The sequence below is a fragment of the Neodiprion pinetum genome, chromosome 6 (genome assembly GCF_021155775.2).
Source record: "Neodiprion pinetum isolate iyNeoPine1 chromosome 6, iyNeoPine1.2, whole genome shotgun sequence".
Taxonomy (NCBI): Eukaryota; Metazoa; Arthropoda; class Insecta; order Hymenoptera; family Diprionidae; genus Neodiprion; species Neodiprion pinetum.
Genome location: NC_060237.1, coordinates 6,514,773 through 6,542,571, shown reverse-complemented (window position 1 = coordinate 6,542,571; position 27,799 = coordinate 6,514,773). Strand labels below are relative to the sequence as shown.

The 27,799-nt window shown below is 38.9% G+C and overlaps 3 protein-coding genes across 9 annotated transcripts; 1 reads left to right on the top strand and 2 right to left on the bottom strand.

Annotated features, from left to right (window-relative positions):
* The first annotated feature begins 95 nt into the window (after positions 1-95).
* arr (low-density lipoprotein receptor-related protein 6) lies at positions 96-24,346 on the top strand. Of its 5 annotated transcripts, none has more exons than XM_069136982.1 (9): positions 96-407; positions 12,864-14,820; positions 14,963-15,247; positions 15,332-15,864; positions 15,942-17,024; positions 17,329-20,656; positions 23,421-23,635; positions 23,757-23,977; positions 24,105-24,346. In XM_069136982.1, exons 1-6 carry the CDS (start codon positions 341-343, stop codon positions 18,240-18,242), a joined length of 4,839 nt encoding a protein of 1,612 aa, XP_068993083.1. In that variant the 5' UTR covers positions 96-340; the 3' UTR covers positions 18,243-20,656; positions 23,421-23,635; positions 23,757-23,977; positions 24,105-24,346. The 5 variants fall into 5 exon arrangements, with proteins under 5 accessions (XP_068993083.1, XP_068993081.1, XP_068993082.1 ...); XM_069136980.1 differs by having other exon boundaries at positions 17,329-22,716; positions 23,121-23,635; XM_069136981.1 differs by having other exon boundaries at positions 17,329-23,318.
* Positions 19,629-23,831, bottom strand: TTLL1B (Tubulin tyrosine ligase-like 1B). Of its 3 annotated transcripts, none has more exons than XM_046631048.2 (10): positions 23,379-23,831; positions 22,373-22,857; positions 22,110-22,241; positions 21,947-22,012; positions 21,615-21,793; positions 21,329-21,515; positions 21,038-21,239; positions 20,697-20,927; positions 20,504-20,613; positions 19,629-20,420 (listed from the first exon to the last, which is right to left on the bottom strand). In XM_046631048.2, exons 2-10 carry the CDS (start codon positions 22,435-22,437, stop codon positions 20,285-20,287), a joined length of 1,308 nt encoding a protein of 435 aa, XP_046487004.1. In that variant the 5' UTR covers positions 22,438-22,857; positions 23,379-23,831; the 3' UTR covers positions 19,629-20,284. The 3 variants fall into 3 exon arrangements, with proteins under 3 accessions (XP_046487004.1, XP_068993085.1, XP_068993084.1); XM_069136984.1 differs by having other exon boundaries at positions 22,773-22,857; XM_069136983.1 differs by lacking the exon at positions 22,373-22,857.
* Positions 24,347-24,777: 431 nt separating the features above from the next.
* Positions 24,778-25,787, bottom strand: mRpL23 (mitochondrial ribosomal protein L23). The gene is made up of 3 exons (XM_046631049.2): positions 25,557-25,787; positions 25,183-25,462; positions 24,778-25,006 (listed from the first exon to the last, which is right to left on the bottom strand). Exons 1-3 carry the CDS (start codon positions 25,568-25,570, stop codon positions 24,842-24,844), a joined length of 459 nt encoding a protein of 152 aa, XP_046487005.1. The 5' UTR covers positions 25,571-25,787; the 3' UTR covers positions 24,778-24,841.
* Between the last annotated feature and the right edge of the window lie 2,012 nt (positions 25,788-27,799).

The window sequence follows — 27,799 nt, the reverse complement described above, 5'->3', positions numbered from 1 at the left end:
ATTTTCGCAGCAGCTCCCCCCCCCCCCCCCCCTCGCGCTTTCCGCGTTACTTTCAGCGACGAATGCGACCGTTTCATTCAACCGCGTATGCTGTGCGCGTTTAGTTGGTCGGCGTCGGCTTGTAATGTCGTGTATTCTGTTATTTGGCGACGGGAGCTGAATGCTGATCAGTTTATTGTTGTTGTTGTTGTCGTTGGTGGTGTTGCTGCTACCGTTGTGCACGTAGTGACAAATGTATTTGTTTCAACCCTAATTTAGAATTAGTTGAAAACAGTGACGAGTGTGCGGAGAGAAACGCTGGGAGGCAGGTACATGACGAAAAGTACAGCCAGGACATAGGATGACTAGGACAAGTCTTTGGTGCATCCTGGCTGCTTGCATTCTGGGCAGCATTGCCTATTGTGATGGTGAGTTTTCATATTTAAATATTGACGCCGAATTTATGCCAATATTATACATTGCATCGTCTATACGCTCGTTGTTTGAAATCAATTTCTTCTGCAATTAGATCTGCATCAGCGAAAACGCATCATGTATTATATTTCTCAAATTTGTAGCTTTGACTATGAGGCCGATATCCCCTCCTCCTCATCACTTCCGAGTAGCATGTTTTTAGGCTAACCGAAATATATTTTCATACAATTCTGACGTTTGTTCTCGAATCTTATTAACGTTCGTTGTGATTACAGACGGTTTCTTTTCCTAGGCTAGCTAACCAGACCCTGTTTCATTCCTTTCTTTCGTACTTATCTCATTACTCTTGTTTTTTGTTTTTTTTTTACAACCCAGGGTGGATAAATATAGAAATAAAACAGACTAAACTTCGGATAAAAGTTGAGGTTAGGTCTCGGATACGCTCTAAGGCTGATCGGGACTCCCGCTGTGGAGTGAGAGAGCGTTGGACCCGTAAGAAAACAAGTGCTCATTTATCTCGCACGAATGCATGTATGTATGGGTGTATGGTTGTATGGAGTATTGTTTGTTCACAGCAGCACGTCGCTCGGCGGATCCTGCATCCCTCCTGAAACAACGCTCCCCCTCTTTCCGCGGCCTGTAAAAAAAAAATAAATAAAGTAAACTGTAAAGAAGAAACTGTAATGCATGCACATCGATAAATTGGGGGTCAAGGATAACGTTATTCTCAATCTTGATAACACCATCCGCCGAATTTTCAGTAACTAAGAAAAAACAAAAAAGAAAAAAACAAAAAACAACCAGTAAAAGCGCGTTCCGTATTTGGTCTATTATTTAGTTGCATAAATTCTTGGACTTGTACCTACGTAACAGAAGTTGGCAGGAGGCCCGCGGCTAAAAACATAATAATTCCATCTCGGGGCCCGTCGCCTCGTACGTATGTGTATAACACACCGAACGAACCCAACCTCAGGAATGTAGCCCCCTCTCCTCCCCCCCATGCACCCTCTTCTAACAAGCTACAATATAAATAAGGTTTCCAGGTGCTCGGATCCGACCGTGTCTCTATAGCGTCAGGATTCAACCGTGGGGGCGATCGCCTTGCTAGGATACGAGACGACGTGCCTCAATCACCTCTCTACACAAGTTAAAGAATTTTATCGTGCGTTATGGCAATTTGTAGTGGCAGGATGCGTTACTAGGGAATGAAAAAAAAAATCGTATACCAAGCTTTTTTTCACCGCGAGTGAGAAACCGCTCAACATTCACTAGAATCGTATCGGTGCACGAGATAAGATCCTCGCTCGACATTTTTTATTTTTTTTAAATTTTTATTGGGGACTTTACGGTGGACCGTAAAAATCACGGAGATTCGGTGGGTTTCTGGTTGTTTGATCCTTTTACGCGAAGAGGAGGGATGCGTATTTTACATGTAACATATGTACATGTACAGCTACCGTTGCTTCTTCTTCTTGTGACTTGGTACAGTAGTTACAGAAATAACTAACCCGCAGCCTAAACAGTAGTCGATAAATTACGCGAGTTGAATATTTGCTTTCTTGAATTTATTTATAGCTTGAAAAAATACCCATGCCCTGCGAGTCGCGCACGATGATGCCTATGGTTACCGTATGGTTTACCTACGGTACTTATCTCTTGCAGCTCTGCGAGGCCCTTGATATATGTAGGTAGGCACGAACGTGAAGAAGGTACGAAACCGATGATTGTACGCGTGTGAAAATTGTATCGCACATAGTGCGATGTTCGTGTGTATGTACAATAGGAGAGCGAGGTATTGGAAATTAGATACCGATTTTCGGTACGGGTTTCTTATTCGATAGTTTCGGTTAACCGAAATATCGAAATTTGGGTAAATACCGAAGTACCTAAATTTCGGTGACTTTAATCTACAAATATTGTCGGAAAAAGACTAAGAAAAATCTGTATTGAACTGTAGTAAGTACCATTAATCTGAATAGTATTTAGATTATCAGAAATTTCGGTACTTCGGTATTTACCGAAATTTCGTTGTTTCGGTATCGGTTTGACAGAAGGTTCCCATACCGATATATTTCGAGGAAGGAGATACCGGAAAAAATTCGCTATACCGAAATACCGCGCACCCCTACTGTACAAGTTTTATTCATTTTTGCTTGTGCGCCTGTTTTGCAGATAAATTTTATAGATACGATGAACGAACGAAGAGTTAAATTCGAGGATCAATTACTTGGGACATACATGCATATATTTTATAAGCTCTCATTGGCTGATATCGTACGGAAAATAATGTTATTTTCATCACATCCGATTCCTCGTCGTCTTTCTTTTTGGATCCGCTCGCCGTTTTCCCTCCTCTAGGCGTTGGCTATAAATAATATCTCTCTCTCTCTCATTCGCTCGTTTTTATTTATTTTTTTTTTTTTATTCTTACAAGCGGCGATCCTACAAAGGGCACCGAAATATATACATACAACACAGCTTGTATTATGCAGTCTTGGCTCTTGGAAGTGCTTGAGATAACGCGAGAGAAGAAGGCACCAACGACGACCAACAGACGGGCATCTGATGCGCCTCTGTTGCTCGTCCTTCGGGCCACGGATGAACGTTCCTCGATAAAAACCCGCGAATATCAGTTAATCCAATGAACCAGCGGCGCCGCGACTTATAGGATCCGCATAATTCACACCTTCAGAGTTTGTTTCCGATAATAATACCATCCCCAACGAATATTCACTATTTGCACCGTTGAATCTCCGTACGTGTACCGCAAATATTTAGTGACTCGGACTATATGTATATCTGCACGTATAATATAGTGTATTATTATAGTCGATGCCCAGAGGAGGCTGGTTGAAGCAGATGCAAAGGCAATAAGGTTTTCTCGTGACGCGCCACAAAGCTACCAAGTTATGCCGACGAATTCTGATTGGCCAGCGGTGGCTTCAAAGCATTGTTTACTCCAGATCGAGAAGATATAGGCCGAGTCTGCGGCATTGCAGTGCAATCTATGGATGCTCCGTTGTTCCTCCTCCTGTACAATGTATAATACACATCGTACATTTTGTATCATACAAGTACCGTATGGAGTATTTGATAAGCGACGAAGAGCGTGCCGATAAGAGAGACTAGAAATAATAACTGCCTATGTTACATTATTAGTGAATAATCTTTTTTGTTACAGGTAATATTTGTTTTAATAATTGTTTTTCCAAACATTATGACGACGCGTTAGCGTATCGCGGCACGTCGTTAGCACTGATTGTAATTTATGTGTATGTATATCAAGAATCGTACGTACAGAAAACGCGTTGTTCTGTAGAATCCTTCGTCGACGTTCGTTTTTTGTATGACCAAGTTTACAGTCCACGTGTGAAAGGTCGGAGAAACAACATGTCTCAAAACGCGACCGAAAAATACGATGACTCGTATGTACGTGTATTTTTCACAAAATTGGGTAGCCATCACTTGCATAATCTAAGCCGGAAAACAATACAGTGATTTGAACCTACGATAATTTGAATTTCTTATAGTTATAACTGTTTGGAAGGGAGCTTGCGCGTTGCAACAACTTAATACACGCGTTGTTTTGTTTTGTTTTTTTTTCTATTCAGTTGAGATCTGCAAAAATATTTCTTGTGCATCAAAACGCCTCCTTGAAATTTTTTCTACGTATTACAGTTTTCCTGCGTTGTGTACTCTGAATTATTTGTCATTTCATATGAATTGTCAGGAAGAAATATATTTAAAGTCTGTCGATTATAGTATTATTTTTTATTTATTTATATTTATAGTAAACGGTAAAGATTCACGTAAAACTTATAAAAATTTTCTCCAAATAATTGAATATATATCTGTCTCAAAATTTACGTGAAATTATTGCATAAATTCGAATCATGACTGTTTTATTGGATATAATACAAGTTTTTTAAAATAAATATCTAGCGTGCCGTTGTGTCGGCAACTTCATTTCGCATTTTCAGATTATCACGCATCTTGTTCCTCCGATACCTCGGTTTATTACGTTATACTGCAAGGCGTGGAAAGGCACGTGGATGATTCACGCCGCGAGATCCGTCCTCGCGTAAATATCAACCTGCGAACGATTCGTCGGTCATAAGCTCTTTATTACCTGTATGTACACCCTTGCAAAGGTTACAGATTTGGTGCCGTGCCATGGATTCGCGACGAAGCGATGATTACAACCGAGGGGAGCCGTACCGGGTATCGACGTGTGTAAATCTTTTATGCCGCATACTCAGCGATTATTATATATTTTAATGCATGCCAACGCTTTTGACGATCTACCATATTATTGCTGCAAGGGGATAGAAGAAGAATGTGTTTCGTTACTGATAATTGCCAATAAAAACTCTGCGGAGGAGGAAAATAAGGCGGCGGGAATACGAAGCCTCTTTTTATATATATACGTACCGAGATCGTAAAACGCGCTCGTCGAAGCCCTTAAGTTTCGTTCGCGGGAGGTCTAGACTTATATTACACTCGTATTTAAAGTCCTTCTTTTACCTATCTTTTATCGCTCTAATCGCTAAATCTTTTTCACCGCGTATTTCATCTTTTTTTTTGGATATCATTTAAAACAATCATGCAGAAGGCCAAGACTAACGCTCCTTATGTAGTTGCGTAGATATTATATCGACCCCGCCATAAATGGCACATGTGTGGAAATTCCACACGCGGTAGAAATCATGATCGTCGATCTGGATCCTTCCGAGAAACGAGAGTTAACGTGTTGGAGAAGTGGAGAAATTTTACAACCAAAAAAATTAAGCTGGACATTTTTTTTTTATCAATATTGATCTTTGCCGGTTTGCCAATATTTTTATTCATGATTTTTTTTTTTACGACTTTCGACTTGATTTTCGATGCTTTCCATATTTCAATTTCACCCCCACCCCCATCTTCCTCTCTCTCTCTCTCTCTCTCTCTCGATTCCACTTTTCTCGCAGCGCTAGTCATACATACATAAGAAAATTGCTCCCTTCTGAAAGGCGAGCTCCTTTATAGCAAACGGGAATAGGGAGGTGCAGGGTGCAATACCGACGACCAAGATTGCGAAAGACCGAGGAGGGAGGGTCTGCTCTCAACTCTTTGAAGACGAACCTTTGCTCCATTGCACGAAAATTGCCTTTATATAAAAATATATCGGCCGAGAGAGTTCGAGACTCGATATCACATGTAATACGTTATATACGTATATACGAGGTGAGGCTATTAAATAACCGGACTGAAGTCATAACACTTTTTATTCGTCACCAATTACAGCAGAAATTTTTTCATCTTCGATGTATAGCCCTTGGCGATCCCTACACCGCTCCATACGACGTTTCCATTGTTGAAAGTAGTTCTGGAAGTCCTCTTCTGTCAGCTGTTCGAGAACCTTCGTCGCTTTTGCTTTAACCGCTTCCACACTTCCAAATCTTTTCTCCTTCAGCGCCGACTTGACTTGACTTCACTTGGGAAATAGAAAAAAGTCACAGGGGGTAAGGTCGGGCGAGTACGGTTCTACATCGAGGTTCTGACGGCTCTACGTGAGAGCAGCTTGGTCGGACCAACCAACGAACGAATTGTGGCCTCTGGGTTTGCAGTTGGAAGAAAGGCCGAGGCCCCCAGCGTGGGCCTGATGCTGCTGCTGCTGCTGCTGGATGCCATGGAAAGTCCTCGCTAACAAGACGTGGAGGGCGTGCTCGCAAGGATCACTACTGGCTGGCTCTCTTCTCTCGAGTCCTCTGTGTGGAGTTCCATTCGAACGGGGACAGCGTCGTCTCCATGTTATATAGGCAGCTGCCTGCTGCCTATGATTATAATGCTCTCCCACGCCACACAGCATCGCGAATTCCCTCCTCCTCCTACTCAGCACCTTGTTCCGTACATTGTAAAAAGACCGAGTCAATTGCCGCGTGAACCTTTGATTCGATACACACGCTTAGCCTTCGTTAACGCGAAGCGATTGTTCGGTATTTCTTATGCAATAAATCACGATTTTAGTTTGATTTTATTTTATTTTATTTATTTATTTTTTGTAAACTTGACTTATTTTTGTACATCTGAAACGAATGACGTCTATCGCCGGGATAAGAGATCTCGCCTGTGAGTGAGTCAATCTACGCCAGACGGGACGTAATAAATTAAACATTTACATCGATGTTTCCGATTTTGCTGTAATGTTTTTAACCGGGTCTATGGATGAAATAAATCATTGAACAATTTTTTTAAAACAAATTTCGTCCCTGTTTTCCAAGTTGCACGGGCGTGGAGTTCAGGAAGAAGAGCTATTATAAACGTCCGAAACATACACTTAAACGGTCATATGTTTGGATCTATTCATCCTTGAGACTTGATCCAAAAATCATTTTGAAGCTGTTGAATCAGACTATTAGCGTAATGTAATAACTAACCATTTTATTTGTTACAATCAAATATATTATTCAAGCGTGATTTTCGAGATAAAAATATAGCTTGAAAATTTCGAAATAAATGTGAGCGTATTCTTTGATCAATTCTCTACAAAACTTTGAAGTTTTAGAATGAAACTCCGATAGAAACTGTGTTGAAACGATTTATTTATAAGCGACGGCGCGCCTCGAGAGCGTGCGAAGCTGTTCGCATTCAAGTACACAGAATGAAACTCAGATGACAGAATGCTAATAATTATTTTCACATTTTGGTGTATTGGTTCATTGTTTTTGGAACGCATGTTTTTCCAGTACTGGAAAATCGGCGAGTGATAAATTGCGAAGGTTTTCTGCATAATGCATTCTACCATGTATTTTGACGTTATCTATTGTCCTGGTGTTCAGGTTATAGTTTTGCACAAAGAGACTGACCCTCGATCATCCCCTCAATGGCTTTCATTGTGTTGCTACCTGTGGTTACAATGTTCACGTAGTTTTGCACAAAGAGCCTGACCCTTGGTCATCCCTTCCGTGATTTCTTAGTCGTTTTTCACTAACGGAACAGAAAGATCCGAATTATGACAACATTTTAGGATTGGTCATTTAAAAAAATTCAAAAGAAATTTTTCTTTCACCCTAACGTGATGACCGGTAAGAAGTTAGACCAAGCTGCGAAGAATTGTGTCGTGGATGTCTGTACTTATAACCTTACGAGTCGTTTAACACCGTCTTTTTAAAGAAAAGTATCCACATTTAAAGGTCCGATTTTCAAAATCTTGTGAACTAAGACCAAAACTTTACGTACTTGCTGAGAGTGGGCGGAAGAAATTCAGTTTGCGACTGTGTAATCCATGAGAGTGTTAAGTTAATGTTAAACGGGGCAAAGATACCACGGCTGACAGCCAACACATCTCAGCCAATAAACAATTACAAAGATTGTTTGGCGCGAATGACGCGTAACCTACCGACCGGCCACCGATTTTCACTTGAGGCAATGTTTAACTTACCCAGGAACGGAAGATTCAGTGAATCAGCTGGAAGAGTTGTTTAAAGACGAATTGATAGATACCCTGATGTACAAGCAGTGGGTGTCGGTAGATCGAATAAATTTGAAAACGATTCGATCAGCCGTCGAAGAATTCTTAATAAAACTTTGGGCACTGCTAGAAGGACTTGTAACGCAAGTGTTTATCGCTCAGAAGTAGTCTGCTTATTTTTCTGAAAGAAAGAAGCAATTACAATGACGGGAATGCTTACTGGTAAGCAATTTTTCAGTAAATTATGCATTTGTAATTAAAGATGCGATTCAGGGTACGTCCTTTTGCAGCTTATTACATCGAAGACAACGCGATCTGACGCAAAAATTATATCGCCATTTCGGAATGTCTAAAACATGACACTGTCTACGTCCATTTTTTTTAACGAAATTTTGTCAACTTTTTGAAATTAGAAATTCGAAATTCAAATAAAATTATTTATTTCTATGATGGAGCGAACTGCACAATACAAAAACTGAAAGAATTTTTAAAACGGTGTCTTCACGGAGAGGACTTTGGAGTTGTTGCCGAATGACACTTTTCCGCTACCTCGCATGGAAAAGCCGCAGAATGATATAAATTTAAAAATATCAATTTCGAACTTTTCACCGAACAGGATTGACAAAGAGAAATAGCTGCATTACAATTTCGTTTCGAGAAAGCTAAACGTGGACGAACTAAATCAACTTTTTGACATACTGATATTCTATTTGTATTTTGCCCCTGAGCGAATATGAGACTTCCAAATAAATTTAATGTAATATAATGTGACTAGATTTTTATGTAAGATTTTGGATCATAATTTCCATATTGTTATTTAAATATTTAACAAACCTATTATGATATACGTTGTTTTCTGATGTTTTCGATATTTTTAGTACAGAATAGATCTCTACATGTCCACCATTTTCTCCTTAGACTAGCTACACGTGTACCCGAGCCAGCTCTCTCAGCGGCTGCGCGCACCGTCGCTTATGAATAAATCGTTTCAACATAGTTTCCGTCAGAGTTCCATTTCATAAGTTTACAGTTTTGAAGAGTATTGATCAAGGAATACGCTCATATTTATTTTGGAATTTTCAAGAGATGTTCTCGCCTTGAATATTGCATTTCAATAATGCATTATTTTATAAAAAATGGAACGGTTCATTATCAAAGAATTCAGTCAATATATAATAACAGTGTGATTCAATAGCTTCAAAATGGTATTTAGATGAAATCTCTAGGATGAATACAACCAAAAATACGACCGCTTGAACTTGAGTATGTTTTCGATTTTTGTCTCTAAATCTTGAATTTCACGCCCGTGTAACTTGGAAAATAGGGATGGCAGTTAGAAAAAAAACAATTGTTCCACGAATTTATTTGGTCCATAGAACCCGTCAAAAAGTTTATAGTTAAATTGCAAACATCGAGGTTAAAATGCTCGAAGTGGAAAGACTCCTGTGCAAATACGCGAATGATGCATGTGTGAATTCAGGAAAACTTTCCTATTTCATTTTAAAAGTTAGAGCAGGTGGGAATTCTATACACAATACCCTCGATCTGTTCGACCATTCAGGTTGGGTTGGGCTTGGTTGGGTCTATGATGTTATAGGTGCGGGCCTATAGTATTAAAACCTGGTTATATGGGATTAGGGGTCTCAAGTCCCAACGAAACTGAACAGGTTTGCCGTACCCTAGCTACGCTATGCTTTTCTTTGCGATGTTTAACCTCAGGGGAGCATCTATAGCCTCGACTGGCTCGTATAAATCATTATGGTTCGTACTGTAGTTAGCCTTTGGGGGTGGGAAAAAGCGGACCGAGAAGAGGCGGAGCTCGATGGGGAGAGTCGTGAAACAGGAGCAGATGGTGTGAGGTTAGCACGACCATAGCTATAAAAAAAAAAAAAAAAAAATTCGGCGGACTGTATCAGATGGTTGACAAACCATACGCCTAACGGATGTATATTTTTCGATCATACAAGGTGGATGTAATGAAACAAAGAAATTTGTACCAAGTTTTTTAAAAAGTTGTTCACTCGCAGGCCAACTCGTTGACAAAAAAAAATAAAAAATTACGTAAATATAAAATGGACAGGGGATTGGAGATTCGACCATTTGGCACAGAATGTCCTATATACTTTCGCATGTACACCGTATATGTAACGAGCGTAGGAATTCAAAGAAACAAGTTCTGCATTCTTAGCACAGATGGTTCACTATTCTCGTTTCCGTTGTGTTTCCTTCCTTTCCATCTCACTGTGCGTGTAAAATACTGAAGTGTAAATCCCTGCGGTCGATCGCGATCTCTTGATTTATAACCGTTGAGAAAAAATAAATAAATAAAGAAAAACAGTTGACACTTAATCAAAGTTTTTCTGTAATGACAGAGTCGGTATTAGAAATTTGATGTGTATATTTAACTCGTTGTGAGAAACAAATTCGTGTATTTATATTCCCTGCGATTTACGGTCGTAAAGTGGAATTAACTAACGAGGTCAATTGAATTACCTCAAATTGGGATTTACGCTGCAGTTCGTCTCGTTGCTGATTATTAGTTTAAATGCACGGTCGCGTATCTTGATTATTATCATTATTGTTGTTGTAATTATTATGCTCATTAGGCACCTGCTTCATCCCGGGCTTGAGATATGTGACAGTTAATCAGACTGCAGTATACAACACCACTCGTTTCAATGTAACGTAGCAGTGTGAATTGATTTATATATACATGTGCTCGACTGGACACGAAACGTTTATTTTCTCGACACTTCGTCACGTCCGGTTGTCTTCGCTTAATCATATATAGGCAGGCATGGCAGGACTATAATAGCTTCACCGCGTCGCTTCACGCCAAACAATGCATTCAATCTTTGTTGCAACAGCATTGTTGGTAATTTATTATACCAAATTTACCGCAGATGATTGATTTTTGTGATTTTATGGAGTTGTGAACGTTACGAGTGATTCATAGTTGCAGTCATAATTGATCAACCCGACGCAGTCTTGCCGTTGCAAAGTCGCCTTATTGGTCACCACTCGTTTAGAAAACGGCACTCGAAGAACTTCGTCTTTGGCCCTTCTTCTTCTTCTTCTTCTTGTTCTCCCATTCCATGTATCAAACATATGGATACATCCGGCGATACTTCTTCCTGCTGTTATAACGACGAGGCCATTAAAGAAACAAAGAGATAAAGAAGGAATGTAGGAAAAAAGAACACGGAAAACGCAAAGTATAAGAGCGAAGGAATACGAAGAAAAACGATTGCGTTTCCATACGTTGCTCAGTGTAAACAGAGATTACGTATCTCAATTTACACGGTTTCAAATTTCGTATTATATCTATAACGTGGATTTTGAATCTCAATTAAAGATATAGATTCGAGAACGCCTCGAGTTTTCACTGCAGTGACGTATGATTGTTTCGCCGATTACTGCATCGCTATTTGTTCATTGATTAGATACACAAGAATTGAGTTCATCATCTGCACGCCAAGTTATAAATTAAAAAGTATAGTGGTTAATCACTAGTTATTCTGGAGTACCGAATGAACGAACTATCGAATACCGGGTTTGAGTTTGCCAAAAATTGTACCGTGCAAGTGTCGTGAGTAGTTTAATTAAGTACCTGTTTAAGGTTTAGCGTGACCGAGTAATTGAGCCTGCTGCACGAGTAAACGTTCGTTCTTAGCACGTTACTTACCCACTGAAATATAATTACCCCGGTATCTGTCGTGCTGCAGTCTCGAAGCCTGTGTCATGTATATTGAGTTCTCCATGCGCACAGCTAACTATTATTCAAGGGACAGACGAAATTTTTACGTATAATATGGCTCCGTGCAGGTTCTGACAAATAGCAAATTTTTTTGTACCAACAAATCTTCGTTTCGAACGTATCTACGGTTCGAAATCCGATGAGGAGAAAATTGCTGAATGAATTTCTTACTTCAAAAACATTTTGATCTCTTTTGAAGCAATTTCACTGTATAGGGTGATGATAGATTCATGGCTTTCCGTATAACGGAATGAGAGATGAAAGGCAATTTAAATGAGTGGATTCAGCCGCGAGGGGGGGAGATGGAAACGTGATTGCCGGCATTTGCCTAATGATTAGCCGATGCTTATGTTAATGACTTTTACGTAGCATAACTTTGCAGTTCGCTCCACTACAAAGTCTTCTCTTGTCTCTCATTTCTGCGGTATATACGTATGCCACATACAAAGGATCCCGCACAAATCTTATGGGAAATTGGCTTACGGTGGAATTGGTCCGAATTCGGATACGTCGTACATTTCGATGTCCTGAACAAAAGTGTCCACGGAAAGGAAGCGTAATAATCCCTCCTAAGAGCTAGGTAGCGGCTCGAGAAAGGCTGAATCCCGTATTTGGTTCTTCGGGCTCATTCGGACTTCATCCTATAGTATATTTGAAACAGGGAAACGATGCATTTTCATTTCAAGGAGAAATAAAGAAATGGTATGAATTATACGAATTTGCTAATGTAATTTCGTAGAATCCGTGGTATTTCTTTATTTTTGCGTCGGAGTGTTTTTGTTCAGAATGGTGTGTAGAATGGGGCTGTTGAGCCTTTTTTCGCGTTCTCGATATTCGGAGATATGTACGTCATCGTCGAAACCGACCAGGGCACCCCCTTAAATGTCGTCATAACAGACCCGGCTTTGAGAGTGTCTGCCCTCGAGATAACAGCGCCAAAGAGAATAATAATGTGTTGGAGTGCATAATGAGGTAAAGAGAGACCCTGCTTGTTACCCGGTCAAAGCGAAAGTTTCTCACCTTTACAAACGAAAATTCACGCTTCGCGTCAGAGGCTTGTATCAACAGCCACTGCAGCTTACCGTTACACCTTGTTATACCGAGTATGCGCTTGGAGCTTTTCGAGCTAGACCGGACGTACCTTTTCTTCAATCGTTGAAAACGAAACTGGAATTTCCACTTCAATAATGATAATACTCATGATTCTTTTGAATAATGTTTTTTCTTCCTTCTCTGTTTCAGCATCACCATCGCTCCTTTTCGTTACCTACAAGGATATCAGGGTGGCGAACGTCTCCCGTTCCAACAAAGTATCGATTCTCGTCAAAGATCTTTCGCAGGAGAGCGCAGCTTTGGACTTTTACTACGAACGAAACCTGGTGTGCTGGTCTGACAGTGGTCTAGAAGTGATACAGTGCGTCAATTCAAACAGCACGTATACCGGGGAAAAGTTTACAGTGGTAAATTCAAGCATGATATCGCCCGAGGGTTTGTCCTGCGATTGGTACACCGGTAAGCTTTATTGGACAGACGGTGAAAAAAAGCATGTAGAAGTTACGAGCATCGACGGTTTACACAGAAAAGTACTTTTTTGGACGGAGATTTATCAACCTCGTGCGATTGCCGTTGTACCTATGAGAAGTATACTATTTTGGACGGATTGGGGTGACGTGCCCAAGATCGAAACTGCTGCTATGGACGGTGATCCTAACACTCGCGAAGTGATCGTATCTGAGGATATATTCTGGCCGAATGGTTTGACCATCGATTACGAGGCAGAATTGGTATACTGGTCGGATGGAAGGTTGAAGTTCATTGCTGTTATGGATTATCACGGTAAGAACAGAAGAAAAGTCGTCAGCCAAGGACTGGATTATCCCTTTGCTATCACTTATTTCGATCAGAAGTTGTACTGGACCGACTGGCAAACATGGTGTATTCATTCGTACGATATTCAGGGGCAAAGTCACCCCAGAGAATTGTTTCACGGTGAATACATACCGGGTGCCATAGAAGTTTGGGATCCAAGGAGGCAACCTTACGGCGATAATCCGTGCAGGCACAACAATGGAAATTGCTCCCACTTATGTCTGCTCAGTCCGAAACCACCAGGATATACGTGTGCCTGTCCAACTGGCGTTAAGCTCATTGATAACACTACCTGTGCCAATGGACCTGAGGAACTTCTTCTCATTGTACAGCGAACTGAGATATGCCGGCTGTCGCTCGATTCGCCAGACTACACAGGGTTTCCGCTTCCTTTAACCGGTATCAAATATGCGATTGCTATAGACTTTGACCCAGTTGAAGAAATGCTCTATTGGACTGACGAAGCGGCCTGTGGTATACGGAGAACAAATCTGAATGGTACCGAACAGGAGGATATTGTCACAACGGAAGTTAAAAATCCTGGCGGTATCGCTATCGACTGGATAGCCAGAAATTTGTACTGGACCGATACCGGGACTGATCGAATAGAGGTAGCTCGTTTGAATGGAACGAGTAGAACAGTGTTGATAAACGAAGATCTTATCGAACCAAGGGCTATAGCATTAGCACCAGAATTGGGTTGGATGTTTTGGACAGATTGGAACGAAAAGAGACCAAAGATTGAACGTAGTAGCTTGGATGGTAGCGATAGAATTTTACTAATTACTAAAGATATTGTTTGGCCGAATGGTATTGCAATTGATCTAGAGAGGAAGAAAATATACTGGTGCGACGCAAAGACTGATAAAATAGAAGTGTGTAATATGGACGGTACCGACCGAAGAGAAGTCATCACTGATAATTTACCCCATATGTTCGGATTAAGCCTTTTAGGAGATTATCTATACTGGACGGATTGGCAAAGAAGAAGTATAGATCGAGCACATAAATTGACTGGTGCCGATCGAGAAGTCATCGTGGATCAAATGCCCGATGTCATGGGGTTGAAAGCCGTACATTTAGGAGTAGTTGAAGGGACCAATCCATGCGCAATTAACAACGGCGGCTGTAGTCACTTATGCTTGAATAGGCCTGGTCATAATTACGTTTGCGCGTGCCAAATTGGGTACGAATTGACCAAGGATGAACGAACCTGCGTTATACCTGATGCGTTTCTCTTATTCTCAAGGAAAGAAAACATCGGACGAATCAGCATTGAGAATGCTAATAATGATAATATCATACCTGTAACTGGGGTAAAAGATGCAAGGTAATTGGAACTTCCGTGCGATGAGTCCTGTGAAATGTATTAGGACTTTCAATTTATTTTTGGACCTTCCAATCGCATTTTAGTAAATCACGATGATGTCTAAAATATTATCACATTAAATTAATGGTCCCTTGCTTTTCAGTGCCTTAGATTTTGACATGAGTGACAATCGAATTTATTGGACTGACATCAAGGTAAAAGCGATAACTCGGGCATTCATGAACGGTTCCAAAATGGAGAGGGTCGTCGACTTGGGATTAGAAACCCCTGAAAGCTTAGCGGTCGATTGGATATCCCACAATTTATATTGGAGCGATACAGGGACACAGAGAATAGAAGTTGTACATTGGAATCGGTATAGCAGACGTGTTTTGATATGGCAAGACCTTAGCAAACCCAGATGTCTGGCATTGGATCCAGGAAGAGGGTAATTAATATTTTGTATTAGTTTTTGATGCTACGGATTTGTTATACCGTTACCTAATTGTTGAAAAATTAATCAAACTTTCAGGCACATGTATTGGACAGAAGAGCAGGGCGTTGGTAGCATAGAAAGAGCTGCACTCGATGGCTCACGAAGAACAGTGATATTATCTCACATTGGCCAAGCACATGGCTTAACGATCGATCATTTGGAGCGTCGTTTATACTGGGCAGATCTTTCCATACCTGCAGTGGACAGCTACGATTTACAGACCAAAAAGAGAAAATCAATCATCACTCAGAATATAGTCTATCCATTTAGTGTGACTCAGTATCTGGACTATATTTATTGGACAGATTGGAATACAGGTGATATTGAAAGAGCCAACAAGACGAACGGGGCGAATCGAACAAAGATTCATAGTCGGTTAGAATCCGTTACGGATTTATTGGTCTTTCATGCATCGAGACAATCCGGTTGGAATCCATGTGCTGAAAAGAATGGATATTGCAGTCATTTATGCATAGCTTTGCCAGGAATTGGCGGAAAACCGTCAACCACTTACAAATGTGCTTGTCCGACCCACTACAGCTTGGCACCTGACAACAAAACTTGCATCGGTGAGTTCAAATCTATCACCAAATCGCAGTTCTTGGGTCATAAAACAGTTAACACATCTTTTTCAAACTTTTTACAGCTCCCAAAACCTTCATAATTTACAGCCTTCGCAATGTTATTGGTCGCCTTTTACCTGACACCAACGAATGTCCAGATATTGTACTGAGAGTTCAAGGATTGAAAAATGTTCGCGCCATAGAATTTGATCCCATCACGCAGTATGTCTTTTGGATAGACAGTCGTATACAATCGATCAAGAAGACACTTGAGAATAAGCTGCACGTGGCGGTAGTGATTCCTGGTAGTTCAGGACATCCCTTTGACCTAGCTTTAGATCCTTTGGGAAGATTGTTATTCTGGTCGTGCTCAATAAATGATGCAATCAATGTCACCAGGCTAGACAATGGATCGATGCTGGGAGTTGTGGTGAAGGGTCTCGGCGAGAAGCCAAGAAGTATAGCAGTTCATCCTGAGAAAAGGCTGCTTTTCTGGACGGATATAAGTGGTGATGTAAAAATCATGCAGAGTCTGATGGATGGTAAAGAGCGAGTAGTCATTGCATCTAACTTGGAAACTTCTACGAGCATAACAGTTGATCCCATCTCTGATCTTATCTATTGGACTCATGGAAGACAAATCGAGTTTGCAGATCTGTTAGGCCGGAATAAGAGAGTCCTGGTTTCCACCGGATATGTCAGTGTAACACACATGACAATTTTATTTGACTACCTGTATTGGTTAGATAGAGAAGGACAAGTGATCGAAAGAGTCAACAAGACATCAGGAGCAGGAAAAAAAACTTTACCCAATCGTCATCACATTATCGACCTGGTTTCTGTAAGAACTCCACATGATAAAGTAATGGAATCGCACATTTGCAGTCCGCTCAATAACCACGGAGGTTGTTCTCATTTTTGTACTGGAATTTCATCACCTAGATGTTCTTGTCCCCAATCACTTGTACTCTCGGATGATGGTCGAACTTGCAGAGCAACTGCAGCTTGTGGTGCCGAACACTTTACATGCTCAACTGTTGCTAAAAATTGCATACCAGCTACTTGGCGTTGCGATGGCCAAAGTGATTGCCCTGATGGTAATGATGAACTAGGGTGTCCACCATGTAGGCAAGATCAATTCAAATGTCAGAATGGACACTGCATTGGTAAGAATCAAACATAAATTTGCAATGTGCTCTGGTGAGAATTTTAGTTTCGCACTTACAAATAAATTGTGATACAATTTCTATTCTTTGTCTTCAGATTGTTAGAATTCTTTTTTCAGTTTAACGTCTTACAATTAGAGGCACACAGAAATTTTTTGTTCGCTCATACTATCAATGCTAAGGTATTTTGGAAGCAGTGTTCGAACTTTTTAAATACTTGTAGGTTTGATATTCCATTAAACAAGTACATTCTATTAAACTACCAACTAACTAGGGCAGTATTGTTTAAATTTGTAAATTTCAGATATGTCCTGGGTTTGTGATGGTACACCGCACTGTGTCAACGGGATCGATGAAGCCCACTGTTGTCAATCTAGAGAATTTCAGTGTACAACAACAAGGGTCTGCATATCAAGATCAAAGCTTTGCAATGGTTGGGATGACTGTGCGGACGGTAGCGACGAAACATCACCACCTTGTACAGCAGCTATTCCTACAGCAGCTATTTCTACAGCAGCTATTCCTAAGCAGAATGGTGCAATGCTGATAGCATTTGGGCACGGCATATATATAGTTGGTGCTCCATTAGTGATATTTATAATCATATTGGCAGGCGTGGGTTATTGTTGTTGCAGAAGAAGACGTAACAACGCAGGCCTGCCAGACATTTTACACGATTCAGCAGGTGAGCCACTCTCTCCTAAACATGGGAGAGTTAACATAAAATCAATGCCTATCCAGAAGAATGGAAGAAAAGATTTTAAGCCTGTTATGGAGACTGTCAGATTGTCAAATTTGAACGGAAGTAGCATTGGCTCGAGCTACGATCGTAGTCATATAACTGGCGCATCGAGCTCTACGAGAGGAAGCTCGGCTGGCAGTTACCCTCAGGAGACGTTAAACCCTCCTCCTAGTCCGGCTACTACAGCTAACTCGACAAGATACTCTAGTAGTAACGCATCTAGATACAGACCTTATCGCCATTATAGACAAATTAATCAACCACCGCCTCCGACACCGTGCAGTACTGACGTCTGCGATGAGTCTGACAGCAATTACCCTGCACGGTATAGGTATGAAAGTGAGCCATTTCCACCTCCTCCTACACCTCGATCTTACAGTCACAGTGATGCTGCTATGAGCTGTCCGCCTTCACCTAGTTCTAGGTCTTCAACGTATTTTAGTCCGTTACCTCCACCGCCGTCTCCGGTACCTTGAGTAAACATGTAATTTTATGATACTGCCTTGATACGAGGTGTAGATCTCCAGATTTGACAAACGGTAACGGCAGCTATTCGACTGCATTCATCTGCTAATTCGAGCTTTACTCAAACCATGAGACACGCTTCGCTTGTGAGAGCGATATGACGGGAGTAAATGAAAAATTCGTACGTACAGAATTTAGTGTAATTAATTCATAAAGTGCAAATATACATATAGATAACTTACCCACCTGTACAAAGCCAATACCATTGTGCCTGGTAGATACGATTTGGTCTAATTGTGTACAGGATTTGTTTGTACAGCAGTATGGACACTTGTACACATAGTTCATAGTGGCCATTGTAAATATTGTACGAGTGCAAGCTGACGAATGTGCGTGTGAGCCTGTAGATATATACATATAAGCTTACTTCTAAAGGGTATAAATAATTGTAAATTACTTCGTATTAACTTAAGTTACAACCAAAATCAGTCTACATGACGCGGACATGACAAGGTTGTCGTCCTTGTGTAAATCTAATCCGTAATTTTTTACTATACTCCGTTTATTGTGATATACAATCTAAATCCGTACTTTAGTTGGGTTCATAATCGAGCATGTTATTATCATAGACACACATCCGTATTCTATGTTGCTTACCTTCCCAGCATAGAACCAAAGGCTGAATTGGATACATGTTTATGGGGTATTTGAATTTTCTATTACACAATCATGTTAGAAGACTAAATAATATAACGATACCTATAAAATTTTAAAACCTTTTAAATTTATCGAGATTAGTCTATTCTTTTCCTTTTTCTGACAATATGACTTCTTTTTCTAAAAGTGAAACTATCTTTCACAAGTTTGCCTTGTGCAGTCTTGTTGCATTCCCAGCCGAGGCTGACAATAGACATAGATATATGTATAATGCAATTAATGCTACAATATTCGTGTTTATTGACATGTAACTGCACGTTTTCAAAAAAGCTCCGTCTTTTACGAATTGTTCTGATTATCCAAGGAAACTTATTCAAGAAAAATATCTTCAAATATGGGACACGAAAACATAACTCACGAAATAATTGGATAGCTACTCCAGCCAGAACTAAAAATTTTTCTTCAAATTAGTGTTTTTATAACTAACTTTATACTGCCGTCAGCATTATTCGAGAATCTTACGTGATTGTAAACTTGTATGGACAAATTGTGATTTACGTAACACTGATAGCGCTGAAATTTATTTTTTTCATCATTATATATTTCAATACGCTATTAAAAATTGTTTAGTTCCGTTCAATTAAACTGATTCTTGAACACCACTTTCTTCAAAGATCATTTTATAATTGGTGCAAAACTCGTGATACCCAAAATTGAAATGTTAATTTTTGCGAAGGTAGTGATGCACAAACTTGAACATGAGATTGTTCCTGTGACGTAATTAAAATTCATATAACTGTGCCATGGTATGTATATACTTTGTATTGAAACTTCTGTAACATTGAAGTTGATTGGAAAATCGCAAAACCTCGAAAAAATTTAATATAATTGTTTAAGAAATTTTTCAATTCTATAATTCCACTGGTAGTGTTTTGAGCAGGATTTCTGATTCAATTTTTATTCTCGTTTAGTATTCAAGACTGAAATTATGACCTATATTTTGTATGTTTGCCATCATCGCATCACATCATTATAACTAAAATATTTATAAGAATATAAAGATAATAAATAAAACTTTTGTTAATGTATTTTAAATCATAGTATTGCTAATTATTATCAGCATTCATTCTAAGTAGAGAAGCAGAATTAGAATTCTGAATCAATTCAACAATTCGTTAAGTGTATTTCAAATGTGTTTGTTTGTAATTAATTCACCGTTCAACATTTGCCGCATTAGCGGCAATACAATTTACCAAAGTACGTTACAAGTAGATTCAGTAATAGTAATATTAATAATAATGAAAATATGAATATCTGCTTTATTATCCAAAGGAATAAGAGGTGAGGTTCAGCTACAACTGTTTTGCGAACGAATCCAATTCCCTTATGTAATACTTTATTTCCATTTGTTTGATTGATTTCGAAATTTTCCTGTAGGGTTGTCTCTCTCGTCCTGGGCTGCTAATTCTTCATCCAGGAGTAACTCAAAATTCCCCATAGCTTCAGGCGACGGACACTTATTCCATCTGACGCTATTGTGAATGGAATAAAAAACTTGCTAATCTACGGTACCTCAATTGACTTGATATCAAATTAAATGATCAATATGACTTACTCAGGTACACCGTCGGGAGGAACGACTACTGATATAATGTTGTCAATCAATTTGTACTTTAGAATTCGATCGTTCACCGTAGTGGAAGTTAAAGATGGTGATGCGTTAACCTGGTTAATCAAAGAATTCAGAACGTCTACTTCATATATCATGGTATTAAAAGCTATTAATTTTTTTTTTTTTTTTGACTGACCTCTATTAACCATGGCTTTAGTTTATTGTCAATGATAATATCATAGCCATAGCACTCAAAGCAGTGTCGATCGTTTGCCATTACCGGAGCAACAGCTTTTAAAGAGTGTACGATACACCAAGAAATATTAGCAAAAAGTTTTTCTGTCACAGACTTTCCTCGAGTACTTTCTAAGTACAATCTCAAATTTTGTACACTCATTTTCCCACCATGTAAGCTATTGTATTCATCCTAAATTCAATTCACATGATATCAGTTCCAACACGTGCTGTGATTATTATTTTATCATATGCTCGTTTTATTTTTGTATTCTAACACTTGTATCAAATCCTCAAACTCACTCCATGTTTTTGTACAGACACGTTTGTCAGATGAACATACATATTGTCAAGTTCTTGAATACTAGTATCGTATTTTACTGTGCAAAATCGACAGAATCCAAGCTTGAAAAGATATGCCTTTAGGGGTCGAAATGAAGTGATTAGCACATACAACCGAAGATCAAATTTCTTCCCCCCAATTAAGAGTGGATTGTCGATATACCTGATGAATGCACATGCAATTTGATGAGTAATACAGTTTAAAAAAGAAAACGAATCTGAACTTTTATCCTTCCAGTTAATACTTAATACCTGGAAATAACGTATGATTCTTTAGTAAGGTTGGGGTTGAATGGATTTCTAGCTTCACGAGACCATCGCTTCAATTTACTCAATTTGTTTATAAGGAATATTCCAGCCCCCTGTGATTTACCACATGGTTTCATTATCCAAGTACTTTGTGGAGACTTGCGATATTCTTCCACAAACATATTATAATCTATTTGTGAAATGTGTTTCCATTAATAATTATATACCCACTGAGAAAATGGCAGGTTTCTGAACACTAATTCTTCTTTTTTTGGATTATTATCAATACCTGCTGGTAATACAAATGTAACTGGTATAAAATCGAGGTGAAGATATTTTCCTGGTCCGTCTCCTCTCTCAGCAAGCAGGCTTCCTTCTCTCTCCAAGTCTTTTCGGTATCTTTTTATGTTTTTCACCAGTAAATCTTTGCGTGTTAGTTCATAGTGATTGGGAAAGTGGTTAATGGTTCTGAGAATATGATAAAAACACTATTTTTTGTTTATGCTGGATTAGAAATGAAATTGAATCAAAATATTGCTAGTTAGTTACTTAGCTTACTTGGTTAGCCGTTATGACTATACCATATACTTATTTATAATTAACAAGTCTAATTTAACTTACTGATTATCACTCATTCTGTAGCCAGTTTCCACGCTAAAAATAGTTCGGCATGATTGGGTGACAGCCCTGAAAATATTTGTTTCATGTTTCACAATAGTCGAGTTAAACCAGCTATCATCATTGTAAATACTTATTTATTTTTGTAATTCGATCGAATTTTTACCAGTAAAAATTCCAATCGTCTTCTGGACCAACTTGAGTCCAGCCTCTTTTTTCAAAGTTGTAAACTATAACGGACTTGTCCATATCCGTACAGAATGTCACCCTCATCTTGTCCGTTCCAATTGTTGGCACTCTGTGAATGAAGTCATTCATTTTCATCAGATCATTAGGTTCACTAGGGTTCTTAAAGTGAATAAGTAAAGTATATTGTTTATGTGAATAAGGCTTTAAAAATTCGGTCTCGATAACAGCGTTATTTTTCACCTGCCATAAATAGTGGATAAATTGTTCGTAACAGCCCGTTTGTTATCGGCAACCGAATTCGCCATTGTTGACGAATGTGCGGGACGATGTTTGATCAATTACCAGAAAACTCGCGGGAAACGAGTGACAACAATATTACTTCGATAAGTGATTAAAAACACTTCCGTGATCAATATTTTATTCAGTCGTCGAAATTATTGATCGAATATAATTAAATAAATTTTGAAACCTCAAAATAATGAAACACTTGTATGAAATTAAAGTGCCGTGCGAAAAAAATTCACAATATTGGTAATCCGGAATCATAATAATAAAACACGATTTTAATTGCGGTATTGCTGATGGTATACGATTTGACTATTTTATTACTTATACAGATCATAATGGATCTAGTTCATACAAAGAGAATCGTAGATTTCTGTAAGAGGGTGCCCTGGTCGATTTCGACGTGACGTATATATCTCCAAATGTCAAAGTTGACGTATCTGAAAAGTAATAAAAGGCAAATTCTGAATAAAATCACGCAAACACATTTTTATTTGACGCAGAACAAAGAAATGGCATGAATTCTAAGAATTTATTATTGTGATTTTGAAGCCCTCTTTTGCGTTTGAAATACGTGGACTTCGATATTTGGAGATATATACGTCACGTCGAAATCGACTAGTTTGCAAAGTTTAGTCGGCTAGTCAGAATGCTTAGATGATGGGAAATGTGAAAATGTGAAATAACAGAATTTGATCCCCAGGGCACCTCATAAGCGCGCGAAATCGCGGTAGCAGAGTCAAAGAATATGAATCAACGGAAGAGTCGTCGATCGCTGCGTCGATAGGGGGGATAGCTTTGAAGTTGGCTTATAAACGAAAATTTTTGCTTCACGTTTGAAATTTAATTAGACGACACGTGTGGATCGTAGCTTGAAGCAGTAAATTGTGTATTATTACGAGTGAGAATGAATCTGAAGAATTAATAAGTTGATAATTGCAAAGACATTAAAAAAACAAACCTTAATTTTGAAAGTGTATATAATTTCAAGTGCAGTCGTCAGTTTTCAGGGCAGTTTTCATGGATTGGCCTCTCATAGCGATGTTTTTGTTTACAATTCTTGGCCAATAGTAATCTACTTTTCCGGACTCTGTCAACAAAAGCATCAACGTCGAGTGACGAATACAATATACCCCCTAATCCGTATACGGGTATTTCACTAAACATCAATCAACGATCATCACACCAAAATTATTTCCGCACGTGTTCATTCGCATGGTAAGCCGCATTTTTCGTAGCTTGTGCTTCAGCATACGTATGGATTTGCGTGAATGTTTGGTTGAAAGGTACTATCGGGATAAAAGTAATCAGTTTGAAATTTTTTGTTCTTTGCCTATAGCCAATAAAATGTCACCCTCGGCTAGTCCTGCTAAAGGTGTGCAGTGGATGCACTATGGAGCAGATGTGATAAGGCACATTGGACGGGGACGAGGAATAGCCCGTTCAAATTTGCCAGTAGGCGAATGCCTATGTCAGAGGTCCCATTGTTACCTCCTCTGCGAGGTCTGCGGCTTTCTCGGATGGGGACGAATTAGATACAGCTGTCCAAAACATCCTCAGGTTCATGGACAATATTTTTATTAAATTATCTACATAACGAGTGAATTATTTTGTAATTATTTCAGATGATCGAGACTATCTATTAATTTGCAATATACGAATCGTTTCGTTTGCTTAATCTTTTCAGACAATCTTTCTGATCGATATGTCCGAATGTCCTCGATGTCGTGCATATGGGTATATGATTATGGAGTTTTAAGAAAACAATTACTGCGACATACTTGAAGAGCCAAAGATATAAAAAAATATGCTGGGTGTACATATTTAACGTCATTATTTTCTCAAAGTAACACGAAGCTTTAAGTTGAATCTCAATTGCTGGGAATGAATGGTATGCATCAAAAATAATATAATGCAAAAGCATATCGGTCGAATTTGCAAAAATCTACTGTTATGGAGTCAGGAGTTTTTGGACCTCGAAGCTGATCTTTGTATTATATTACTTATTCAGTTATCAAGTTTTCACACAATATTTTTGACATATCTGGCTGTGCCTAAAAATAGTATTTCGAAGAATATCGTTTTTGCTGTCGGCCATTTATTTACAGCATTTGAGTAAACAAATATTACTTAGAATATAAGGTATTTATGTATAGTGATACATAAAGTGATTTTCCTAAAAATATTGATGCTGTAATGGCTTCGTATCGATAATTTTTCTAAAATTTTCCTTCTGAACTGATACCTTTTTGTACGTATGTTATTGACGAGTTGCTTCTGGCATTCTTGTGTAGGAACGCCTCTGCTTTGTTTACATTTCGATTACGTTCTTTTGTACAAATGAATTTGACAAATTTGAATGAATTGAAAACGTGTCTTTAATATTTGTGATTTCTATATACAATATGAATAATTTGTAACTAGTTATATCGTATACCAATTGGGCATACCAGGTCTCTCCTTGTTTCTGTCCAAGTAATTCTTAAATGAATTTTTCATGTCTTCCAATGATTTTTCACCATCCTTTATAGTTGTATTCTTCTTGTCTTTGGGAAACAAGTCTGGGAAAGTGAATTTTTGGTCCTTTGGCTGCGGGAGGAGACTAATTTTAAAATTGTTCACCTAGAGTGTGCATTCTACAGAATTGTATAGTGGTGATGAAAGCTGGATAAGTATTAAATCAACTGATGAGTAAGTGTAATATTTGAAGTAATAGCAATGAATATTGTCACGGTAATATCGTAGAACTTTTTTGGAATAAATACCAGAGTAACGTAGGCAACTTTGACGTCGTCTAACTTCATGATGTATTGTCTCTGCGGTTCCTTTACAAATCGACCCAAGGCAATTCTTGTTCTTACTTTGACGATATCGATATTATAAATTTTTGTCAAGTAGTTTTGAATGTCGGTCTTTGTCATTTCCATTGAACAATGAAATTGAACCACAGATTCAGGCTGCCTGATATCAGGTGCGACCAGCTTCATCCAGAAATTGGGGAGAAATATCCTCAGCTGAGGATTGCCCTTCTGATAGATCGGATACCTGGAAAACCATATTTGTTTTGATCATCACTATTATGACCACAATGAGATGTATCGTATTAACTAACGTACAGAATTATTAATGGTTGACTCACCATCTTGTCGACATAGCGGGGTGGTACCAATAATGATAGGGTAGTAGTATTCTTTACGATACAAATTCGTTTCTAGGTTATCGTCCGCACAAGCTTAACTCGCGTCGTGACGGGTTTTTACGGGAGGTGGTATCCTAAGTATAGGGATATTACAGATAGTGTAGGTACACAGCTATATCTATATCAGTGCGTAGGTAGCCATGGGCGCCTCCGCAAGTACAAACACGTTGGGATACGAAAGAGAGAGAGAGAGGATCAGTTAATTATTTTTTTCTGCTGCCGCGTGCGCAAGGAAGCTTTTTCGTTAACAATATGATTTCTAGCTTTATCGACTGACTGGGATGTATCGGTAGCTGCTCACATAGAAAAACGGGAATAAACCTATAAAAAAACATTACAGAGCAATGATAATATTTTACTTTTTTAATGATGCGTATAACATATTATCTATAGGTATTATAATCTCAACTTGTAAGAACTGTTTTTCCAACCTGAAAACGATTGCGCGTGGCAAGTGGTTAGGCAGAGATAGACAGTGCCGACAGTACTACGCGACCTTACTTTAATCGCGACTTGCTTGTTCGGTTTCCCCACTCTATAATTAACATCTCTATGATGCTGAACCTTTATTGTGAAATTTTGTAGCTTTTCAGGCGTCGTTGGCTCGAGAAAGAAAAGACCGATAAGTTCATGTTGAAGACGGATGCCCCTAGGAAAATTTTCAGCAGGTAAAAGCATAAAAAATGAATCAAGTGATTAGTCGCATTGCGTCAATAAATTCTGTAATTGTTTAAACAAGCAATAAGATTAAAAAAAAAAAAAAACACTGTTTTTTAACGTATTTTCTCTACTGTTATGTATACGTAGTCGTCCTTTTTTTCATACATGCAGCCCCATGGAACGTAGAGAGAAATAAAAAAAATGGAAAACGACGAGCATCAAATTCAGGCTCTAGATATTCATGGAGCATTTAATTTGCATTTAATTACTGTGTAATTACTTTTCGAAATCATTAACTCTTAATAGATATTTCGACGTGGCGTTGCTAGTTCGCATCTGAGCTGGTACCGCCGTATGTTGTTTTTTTTTTTTAACGCGGAACGACAAATTTGGCGTTACAGCACTTAATTATCATCTAATTATCATTTAATCATTTTGTACGATAAGCTTCACACTTCTCGGCTGACGGTGCTATCTTGATAGAGGACTAGTGGCGGAAAAGCGAGGGTAAACCAAGGTAACGAAGGGGAAACCAACGCAGATTCCCATTATGAATCACCCATACCTTTCATTGCCGGACTACCTAGGAGTTGGGCAATCGAAGAAATTGATTTAATTCGATGGTTGTGGTTTCTTACTAGTATGTGACATCACTAAATAGGTTTTGTAAATATTCCACGGTGCGGTAGATCGGTGTAGAATTTGACACTATTTTTCGTTGCACGATGGTCGTTCAGAAATATATAAGTAGGTAATAATTGTAAGTAGTAAAGAATATTGACAAATAAAGAAGCTTTCTGGTAGTGCAAAGTTTCTTTTCTGTTTTCGCTTGTCAGAGTCGGAAAGTGAGGGCAATCATACTCTTTATTCGTGGTGGAACTTTTGTGGCATTTTTTAGTTCAGTTTCTGCAGATGGTTTTGCGCCGTTAAATTAACTTCATCCTGGGCTCCGAAATTTCGATACCGTTCTCCAGCGTGTACCGACTGGCTTGATTGTCAATCATGGCGGGGCTTGAAAATGTTGTATGAGATGGGCCACCGTCGGACCGAATCAAGTTTGCCGATCCGATTTTGTGAAATTGCAGTTTTCTTAAACCATCAAGAATTATGCGTAATGAAATATGCGGTACTCATAAGTACCATGATTTTCCATGCTGTTCGAATTAGCAGTTGCATAAGTCTGTCTGACTTTACACGGTCGCTGATGAATGGTTCTCACCTATTAAGATTTATTGCTATTGGAAAACGTGACGTATTGATTGTCTCGTATATGACGTTTAGAATGGTCTGTGCTCTCTCTGGCAATGAGAGCGTGACGTAATATTTGAATAGCCCCTACGCTGAGGATGACGAAATTGAAAATCCTAACGAGTTTTTCACAATCACTTACTTTGAAAAACAAATTTTATTTGAAAGAAAACTAGCAGTACGCTACTACTCATTTCTATAGTTTCTAAATATTGTACAGATTAGTTGTTGGAACACTCTAATATACGTGTGAAGTCCACCTGATACGATAGTTA

Bases quoted from the DNA above. Each gene is read 5' to 3' on its own strand.
- arr (XM_069136982.1), top strand. From the start codon at position 341: ATGACTAGGACAAGTCTTTGGTGCATCCTGGCTGCTTGCATTCTGGGC. The intron at 408-12,863 runs GTGAGTTTTCAT...TCTCTGTTTCAG, and splicing joins CAGCATTGCCTATTGTGATG to CATCACCATCGCTCCTTTTC. The intron at 15,865-15,941 runs GTGAGTTCAAAT...AACTTTTTACAG, and splicing joins TGACAACAAAACTTGCATCG to CTCCCAAAACCTTCATAATT.
- TTLL1B (XM_046631048.2), bottom strand. From the start codon at position 22,437: ATGGCGAATTCGGTTGCCGATAACAAACGGGCTGTTACGAACAATTTA. The intron at 22,242-22,372 runs GTGAAAAATAAC...CTTCATTCACAG, and splicing joins TTATCCACTATTTATGGCAG to AGTGCCAACAATTGGAACGG. The intron at 20,928-21,037 runs GTGAGTTTGAGG...AATTGAATTTAG, and splicing joins TGTCTGTACAAAAACATGGA to GATGAATACAATAGCTTACA.
- mRpL23 (XM_046631049.2), bottom strand. The intron at 25,007-25,182 runs GTATTTATTCCA...CTCCTCCCGCAG, and splicing joins AAGTTGCCTACGTTACTCTG to CCAAAGGACCAAAAATTCAC.